Source organism: Alosa alosa, chromosome 1, assembly GCF_017589495.1.
Source record: "Alosa alosa isolate M-15738 ecotype Scorff River chromosome 1, AALO_Geno_1.1, whole genome shotgun sequence".
Classification (NCBI taxonomy): domain Eukaryota; kingdom Metazoa; phylum Chordata; class Actinopteri; order Clupeiformes; family Clupeidae; genus Alosa; species Alosa alosa.
This window is the reverse complement of record NC_063189.1, coordinates 40,991,656-41,001,439: the sequence shown is the minus strand read 5'-3', so window position 1 is coordinate 41,001,439 and position 9,784 is coordinate 40,991,656. Positions and strand designations below refer to the sequence as shown.

General features: G+C 43.6%; 1 protein-coding gene across 1 annotated transcript in view; it reads right to left on the bottom strand.

Moving 5' to 3' along the window:
* onecut3b (one cut homeobox 3b) overlaps positions 1-7,399 on the bottom strand; it is a 19,474-nt gene extending 12,075 nt beyond the window's left edge. Inside the window, exon 1 of the mRNA XM_048253962.1 lies at positions 6,171-7,399. Within this exon, the coding sequence (XP_048109919.1) occupies positions 6,171-7,200 (1,030 nt within the window). The 5' untranslated portion in view covers positions 7,201-7,399. The remainder of the gene's footprint in view (positions 1-6,170) is intronic.
* Positions 7,400-9,784: the final 2,385 nt, after the last annotated feature.

Here is a 9,784-nt window from a genome sequence, read left to right as displayed (position 1 = left end):
AACTACCTATGATTCCGACAGAACCCCCTCAGGCTAACACACAGCACCTTGTGTGCAGCATCCATCCAACACTAGCAATGTCAGGGTGTCTGTGTCATAGGAAACGACAGCTCTACAACTTAACATTAAAACTACAGTACCCATCTGTACCCTGACCCTCTCAAATGCAATTGCTGTACTGCATTTTTGTTGTCTTTGTATTGCATTTCGTTGTCTTTGTACTTGTACTCTGCACAATGGCAATAAAGTTGAATCTAATCTAATCATTAAGACGACATTAAGACAATGTATCCCCCACACACTGTGGTGATTTTCTGCTCATTTAAAGTGACCAGACAACATGGGAATTAGACAGATTCTGTGTATCTGAATGAAGTTTCCCCGTAAAACCCTCAGCTTTAGGAGTGGTGTTTGGTTTATGGTGAGATTTCTCTACTGAGACAGAAACAGGGGGGAGGATAGAATCAGGAGTCGGAATGGAGGGAGGCAGCGATGAAAAAGCAGAGACAGAGGCAGAGAGAGAGAGAGAGAGAGAGAGAGAGAGAGAGAAAATATGAGAGAGAAAGAGACAGGGAGAAATAGAGATGGAGAGAGGCAGAGAGCAATGGGGGAAGGGAAGCAGCATGTATTGATCCACCATGTGCAAAGCTAGGCAGGCAAACATATGAGAATGATAAAGCTGCAGCCATTGTGAAGGCTCCCCAAAGCAGCAGCAGCAGATAGAATGAGGAAGACTGGATCACCAGCTGAAAGCTCTTGTCCTCTTTACCCACATCACACCCTGGGCACACTGGGGCATATACCGAACACAAATACTTCACCTAGACTGTACTGGACAATAGCCTGGGGGTCATTAGTTGGCAGGGTGGGGGGTGGCTTGAAAATGCAGAGTACAACCTCACAGGGGAGTTAGACTCGTTTGCTCATACATTTGCACACACACACACACACACACACACACACACACACACACACACACACACACACACACACACACACACACACACACACACACACTCACACATACACAAAGCCCAGACATATTCCCACAAGCACAGGCAAGCAGGAACCATTTTACCGACACAACAGGCGACTTTTTGATAGGCTTGGTTGTCAATTGGGCTCTGTGGCAGTGCGTGTAGTGGGAAGGAGCACCTTTACGGATCCCAAGTACAGTACACATGCCTCCGACTGCCACAGGCCAATTGTGCATTGTCGTTGGATCTTGTGTACTGTGTAGTGCACTTGGCTGCTGGTCGGTCACTGTATGGGAAATCCCCTACCTACAGCACAAGGAACGTAACACCTTTCCTGTGTGTATCTGAAATGAATGATTTATTCACCACAGCACTAGAGTGCCACACCACAGGAACAATCCCATGCTATTGTAGACCGCAGCGGAAAATGACACTTCTGAAGGAGCTGAGTTTAAACCAACGCTATGTTGAGATGCTATACATGAAAAGCTTTCACAGGAAGAATAGAGAACATAAGAAAGCTGTTCACTGTGAAGGACAACACACAATCGCTGCACTTTAGATGTCATAGATAGAGTAACTCACCACACAGCTATAAAAACAGATATAAGGAAAAAATCTCCATGATTTGTTGGCATGAACCAATTACAGATAAGATCAATTTACGTATGGTCTTATAGTTAAGCCTTTTTACGGAAAATGGTGAATTCATGATAAGGACAACTGATTTTTATCATGAACTTAACATATTTCAGTTTGAATTAACATCTGAGATTGATTTACACTACGGTTTTAGCGATGGATTTCAATCCTCTCAGGTCCAGCATCCCTACATTTATTAGTTGACCACTGTAAACTCACAAGCATTGATTATGCTCTATAGCATTCACAGAGGATAAACCAAAGCAAGTCCAAAAACCCCACAGGGGAAGTGTCTTTGGCTGTGTTCAGTTTGGACACAAATTGCAAAGTTGGATGCATTTCAAACCACATCTTCAAGCTGATCTCCACGTCACGCGCACTGTAACCGATCCTCCGCCAAATGCTGAACCTGCCGGCAGGGCTCTCTCAGGACAGTGCTGAGGTCAATGCTGAGGTGACTCACTACTCTGGCTTGTTCTTCTGTTTGTTTGCTGACTCAGAGGATGACTCTGGGCCAAAGGAGGGCCGGCACTGGCCCAGCTCTGGTGGCCTAGACGTGCTCAAGAGCCAGCTGATAATCATGGATGACTATCTAAAGCTGAATGTCATCACCACGCTGCTATCTATCCAGACCAACACGATCCAGGACACCAGGCCCGAGGACAGAAACAACACACCCATTTAAACCCTCCAAAACCAGAAATATAACTAGCTTTTAACAACGCAGACACTATCATCGTCACAGGGTGTTCAGCAGCAGAAGACCCTGGTGACCTTATTGTCAGGTACCTTGGGGATCTCTTTGCTCCAATGGTGTCAAACTTAGTATTCAGATTGATTTCAACCCCTCTTGTGGATGCATTCAAGTGCCAGAGAGCTGCTGTAGTCTAGGTCTTGGCCAACAGTTCATGCTCACTCAAAAGACTTTGCTGCATTAGAGAGAAGGGTCCTTGAGTCTACCAAACGTGGCCCATTACAGTCTGAGTGGCCTTGAGGGATCTCACACAATGTCACGGCCTGTTGTCATTCCCTGATATTTAAGTGTTTGCTACTGTGGCCCTTACCAACATGTCAATGTGCTAGAACACACAAGTCAATGACAGCAGGGATGACATTGAGTACAATAAAAGCATATACATCAAAATGAAAAACCTGAATGCATTCATGATGGTATACATCAAAATGAAAAACCTGAATGCATTCATGATGGTATACATAAAAAAGAAAAACCTGAATGCATTCATGATTGTATAAAATTTAAAGATCAGCAATGTTCAACCCTAAACATTGAACATTCAGTCTCCTCCCTACATATTTTTGACAAAGAAAAAGAAAACAGCAAACAAAATATATTTTAAAAGACATGCATGCATGTCAGTATCCTTGGTATTGGCCTGGAGAAATTAGTCATTCTAGACCAGCTATTTTCCCAGCCTAGGGTCCAACCAGCTGATTGTTTGTATAAAGCCACATATGCATGTGTGTGTGTGTCTCACAGGACTGTTGTTCCTACACACTCTCTTTCTTCACAGTCGGCAAGTTCCAGCAAAGTATTCCCACAACATTCTTACTGCACGACAACACGACAGTATACGGGTATAGCTGTCACAGGGAACTCAAGAGGGACTGTATACTGTATGTATGTATGTATGTATGTATGTATGTATACTGTTTATGGATTGTTCTAGTGACTGGGGTCTGGAGTGGAGAGGGGGCCCCAGTGTCTATACAGTGCGCGCTCTCTCTCTCTCTCTGCAGGCCCAGAGGGACTTCTCACCCGCGGTGTGAGCGTAGACACTGAGCTCAGCGCTTCTCTCCCTCTATCAGGGGTCTGCTGCTTCTCTGTGTGTGTGTGTGTTCGTGTGTGTGTGTGTGTGTGTGTGTGTGTGTGTGTGTGTAACATTGAGGTGGACCACACAGCCTATACAGCACCTGCTGCAGTCTCCATTCTGAATGTGAATGGTTTCTTGTACATTATATGTTTATAAGATGGTTTGCCCATAATTTTTTACATACTATCTCATTTACTGGTGTGCAAGCATTTGAAAGCTAAAAGCCACACTCTCTATCATATGAGGCAAACAGACAGAGAGATAGACAGATGGATGGATGGATGATGGATGGATGGATGGATGGATGATGGATGAATAGATAGATAGATAGATAGATAGATAGATAGATAGATAGATAGATAGAAATGATGAGACATCACACAGATGACGTCTATCAGCATTCACAGACGGGAAGATGACCTTCTTGACAAAGCTTTGGACTATTGCTTTTCTTCACCCTGATACATCTCCATCTTTTTGCAGGTTACAGTTGTCACTGCTGAATTTATTTTAAAAAGTAAAATGACAATACATGATTACTGATTACTAAAATTGAATTAAATATGACAGGAGCAGTTGAGACAAGAAATGTTATGTAGAAAGCAACACCTCTGGGATTTTTTACCAACAATGCTTTAGTAATTAGTAGATTAATAAAGATACTATTTAGCCAGTGGGGTGATGATAAAGAATAATGATGCCATGGTATGAAAGTCTTCCTCCAAGACACACCTGTGTGTGTGTGTGTGTGTGTGTGTGTGTGTGCATACTGAAAGAACAGAAAAGACAGAGAGACAGAGAGAGAGAGTGAGTGAGTGAGTGAGTGAGTGAGTGAGTGAGAGAGAGAGAGAGAGAGAGAGCAAGAGGAATGAAATACATATTTTTCTTCATGTTGGCTGAGCAATTGATCCCATTTGATGAACAGGTCATTAAGCATTCATCCCTGCATGCTCTGAACAGTGGCAGAGGTGGACCAGAGACAGTGACCTCCCGAACCACAGCCAGAGACCACTCTGCTCTGTGCTCTGTAAGGGCGCTGCAAGTCAATAATCTGTTTATTTTCTGGAAAGTTCCACCCACTAAATATAAGGCCAAATTATGCATTTTAACGTTGATTTGGCAGCTGAGCTGGGTAATAATAATGGAGAATATGGTAAGAAATAAATCCCATTCACAAAAAAGTATTTGATGTCCCGTGACTGTAAAATTGACTGTGTCCAACACGTTTGATTATCTTCTTCACAATAGAGTGTTTAAACATGGCAATATAGGCTACATTAACTAATTAGATATGTTTTGCCTAAGTTGATACTTGATATATCCCCAGATGTAGTATTTATGTGCAGGGTGAAAGATTGAATAAACGCCTGATTGTTCCACTGATATGGCTGATCAGAGATGCTAGATGTAACCTATAATTCAGGATCTAGACTACATACTGTCACAGATACACCCTGCTATTCACCGCCTTAATCCTTGCGATTAGGTGAACAAGAACATATCACGGTTCTGCAAACTATTCATTCGGGAGATGCAGTGGAGCAGACGACAATTCTACATTTCAGCAATGTCTTGTTAGTTCTCGATTTAAAGCAAAATCTGGGTAAAGAAAAGTCGATATATCAATACTGGATACAACATCATAATTTAAGGAATACAAGGCTTGGGATGTGGGTCTTTCTCTGCCACGCAAAATGATAACGCTCGCTCGATTAAAAACACCGTTTGCAACCATAAATGTCAGTCAAATAAAAGTTAGAGTTAAACAAAGAGTTCTTAATGAAAAGCTGACCAGTTAGTGTGGTTGGCTGCCTTTTAGAACCGAATCGAGAATTGATTGGTGTGCTCCATTTAAAAGGGACCCTGGGAACTCGGTTATTGATCAACGGGAGGTCACGCACCCCGACGATCTCTCCACGTTCAGGCCCAACTTGTTTGCGCCTCGCCGCTTATAACGGTTGTCGAGTCCCGGCGGAGAAGGCTACGACCAAGGGGAGGTATCCAGACCACCACGTCTGTCCTCTCCACTGAAGCCCACTGAACACAATCGCAGATTCCCCATCTGCTGGAAGACCATGCGGCCTATAAGCACCCGTCAGTTGACAGAAAGTAAATGCCTGACAGCACATTTATCCAACGATTTCGGTCCAAATTACTTTCAATTTAAAATGTAATTTTGCATGTAAACTATTCAACCAAATGAAAGCACATAGCTTTCAAATAGTCTATTTGATTTGGTGATATGGTCTCCAGTTCTAAAAAAAATAAAAGGACATGTTTTTAGCTATAGGTTATTAAGACATTCTCTCTAATTAGGTTTATGTTTGTGGTTATAAAATTCAAATCAGAGTCCAATGTCTGCATTAGTGTAGGTCTTACAGCACTGTCTGCGTTTGAAAAACTGTAGGCCTACAGAAACAATTCATGCTTTAGTTGTAGCCTACACGTGATCATGGCAACACTGAAACAAAAGGTGAGATAGAATGTCGGCGCTGGCCCGAGATAAACTCTGCTCTGTCTAGATTTATGAAAACATACTATGTTGTTGTTATGCCATCGGGAAATATACGGTTAAAACCCTTAAATGTGTCACCACATATTTCAATTAAGTATTATCATCAGTTCGGGGACTAACACATTGTACAAAACGATTAAAACGTTTATTGGTGTTGTTGTTCATTTCATAATGAAACTGCCAGGTCGAGGCTACACAACAAACCTGCTAGTCGGAGAGCTGACATCCGCTGAAACTCGGGTTCCTGTAACCATTTCCACATGCGCCGAAATGTTTCCCGGCCGGACTTCAGTTTACTCCATGGTTTCGGGTTCCGCAGGAGGTCTGACAAAGTACCCTGTGATCGACACAAGATCCGCTGGGCGAAAATTGCTTGAGGTATGCTGTAGCGTTTTAGCTCTGCTGTGATCCGTTGTGCCACCTCTTTGGTGTTGATTTCCTCCACCTGTCCAGACCCTCCACCTTGCCCGGCCCCGACACCATGCCTCTCTCTTTCGGCCAGCATGGAGCCATTTGCCTGTGAGTGTAGGTGGCTATGCGGGTGCATGCCGTTGAGGTTAGATATCATACCATGCCCGTGTCCCCCTAAACTCCGAGCGAGGTGCTCCTCGCCACGGGAAAGCATCGCCGCGTGGGATTCAAATCCTCCCGTGGACAGCATCTTGTCGTTGGCCAGGTGCGCACTGGGCCCATACGCGGATAACGTCTGCTGGGAGTTGTGTAAGGAGCCCAGGCCGTTGGAGAGCGGCGACAGTTGCGGTCCCATCCCGGACATATCTTTGGGGTAATGCCCATACAGGTTGCTCATTGATGCCAGGCCTCTGTCGTCTCGCATCAGGGTAAAACTCCCACTTACGTTGCCGGTCGCGAGGCGCTGATGCGCGGCATGGTGGTGCGCGTGTGGGTGGGGGTGATGAAACTTGTCAGAGACGCTGGAGATAGGAGGAAGGTGCTGCAGAGGGGTCAGGGTGGTATACGTGTTGGATAGGCTCATGCCGGACTCGCACATTGTCATCGCCGGGTGCAGGTGCCCGGAGAGCGTAGGATCCGTCCGGTACTCACCGGCGCCCTCGAGGATAGAAGCCATGCTGGAGACCATGGCTGAGCGTCCGTGCGATACTAAGTTCCGGTGGGATGCTGATGACGGTCGCCCGTGAGAAGAATTCATCAGGTCTCCCGCCTGAGAATGGGAAACGCCGTGCATGTTGCCAATGTTTTCCATTGTAAGTTCCATCGTTGAAAGATTATTTCTTTCCGCCTGCCCTCCCTCCCTCGTTTTTTTTCTGTCACTCACACACAACACTCGCGCGCACACTCTCTCGCAGTCCCTCTGTGTTGAAAAAAGATTCCCCGCCGAAAACGATTTCAAAGGCAACCCATTGATTTCGAGCCACTGCCCTCAGTCCAGCATGGTTTGATCAATCGTATTTCAGTGTCCAGCCGAAATGAAAAGAATTAATAAAATAAATTAGATTTTTGTTTAAAAAAAAGATCAACGACACACGCCTCTTTCTTCCATATGCTATGTCTGGTTGTTGAGGAGTGCATCGGTTGCGCGTGTGTCTCATTCGCTGTACAACAGCGCTTCTACTGTGAGCTGCGTCTGGACTGTGTGGGTGTCCACACGTTTGCGCGCTCCTCTGTGTGTAAAAGGCACGTGGACGCGCCCTGCTTTAGCACTGAGGTCTGTGTCCGGCTCTTCGACACACACACACACACACACACACACACACATGCACAAAAGGAGGGAGAATCAATCCAATTCGGTCCTTTCCCCTTCTTTACGAGGATCGCTGATTGACCATAAGACGCGTTTCTTGAGTGCGCTATAAAACACAACCCATGTGTGACTTTATCCACCGAGTACCTCTTGTGTAGCCTACTCAACAGCCTCAGTGATGTTAGGTTATACACTTAGTTTCTCTCTAAAAAAGAAAGAGACAAGTCTAAATACTCATGAGTGTGATCATAACCCGTGCCAAAACATGAGGGTGGTAAATTACAAAGTACAAAATCAAAGTACAATTACAACTCTCAATTATTTACTCACTGCATCTCCTAAGTTAAAGGTGAAAGGCTAATTTGAATACATCTCCACTGTAGTAGAGATCAAAAAATATAAATATATTTTTTAATTCAGTATAAGGAGGGTAGAATGGTAGAAATAAGTCAACACAGACGCAGGGACGAGTAGGCCTAACTCTGATGAGGATTAGAAAGATGACAGGGATATTTAGGTTCACATGGGATATATTAGTCAAACATGTGCTGGCTTTAAAATGTAAGCTGTTTAGAATTATTTCACTTTTGACATATATCCATCTATCTAGCATATGGACTGAAGTGGGAAAGGTAAGCGAATCAGTTAAGCACAGATCTAAAGAGCCATAATCAACGCTAATGCGTTTTGATCTATTTTTATATTTTTGTTTTTTGTCGTCACCATGCTATGATTAGGGACTGCCACAGATGTTGGCTGTGCAGAACATTAAAGTTTCCACGTTAGTTGAAGATGCATGTTTTCCCCTTTTGTGCTCATTGATAAATCTAATCAATATATTGACTGACACTGATTAATTGTGTTTGGTGACCCAGGGTGAGAGAGCAGCGCATAGGTCAGAAAGTTTAGAACTGGACAAGGGTGAGCGAAGAAATGCCTCGCGAACCTGGATCTCCGAGCCTTCCTGGCGTCTTCGATGTCGGTATTTGGTGCATGCTCATTTAAAGTTCCTATATTCATTTGGAAATGTTGACTGGATTATTGTGTCGTTGTTCTTAATGGAAGCCTAAGTTATATTTCATAGTCGACGCAATAGGCTATAGGCGCATCAGTGAGTGTGTGTCAATTTTATTTTATCCTAAATACCTGAGTTTTTTTTTTGTGATATGTATCAATGATGTAGGTAATAGGCTTAGGCTATACACTCTCTCTCTGACTTATTCTCTTATCACTGTTGTAGATTTGCAGAAAAATATATGACAGCATTGATGACAAAATATTTTCTGTAGCTTAGCCTATTATTCAACTAGTTTGCACAATTCCTGATCCAGCAAATTCAGGCCTAAAAGCTGCAATAACGGTAGGCCTATTCTTTTTATTATCAAAATTACTAGGTTCTTTTTCGTTACCAGCTGCAACTGGGATTTGATATTCGACACATGATCTCTGAACAATAAGATAACAACAGCAGTATAAATACTCTTTTGATCCCGTGATGGAAACCAACAGTACACAGCCTACTAGGTTACTAGCCTACTACTTCCAACAACAACAACAACAACAACAATGATAATAATAGTATGATGATGATGATGATGGTGATGACAAACTTTTCCCTAAAAAGTGAGGAACACCGTTTTGAACTACGGGCCTAGCCTACGTAGTTTTGCCGTAAGTCAAGAAGGAATGGGGGCACTATGTTGTTGTCTTACGCAACACAAATAAACGTAGTGTTCTTGCTTTAGTGTCCACTATCGATGAGTCCCTCTATCGGAAATAAATTACTGTTCAGGGCCCAGTGCAGAATCCGTTAGATCCGCGATGCTCAGCGGCAGAGAGCCTTCGGTATTGGCGGCCTGACCGCCGTAGTGATGGATGTTGGCCATAACATTCCCTTATAATTCACTTGGTGTTAATTGTTCGTTTTAAACAATCAGTTGTTCGAATGTGTTTGCGATTTCAGCGTTTAGGGAAAGGCGTGGCCTGGGCTTCTCGATACGTTTATGCCAAAAAGTAGATCATGAGAAAGTGTTTATGTATTCTTATTTTTAAAAACAATATTTTTCTCAAAATCTCACTTTAAAACGTGTGCGTTCTC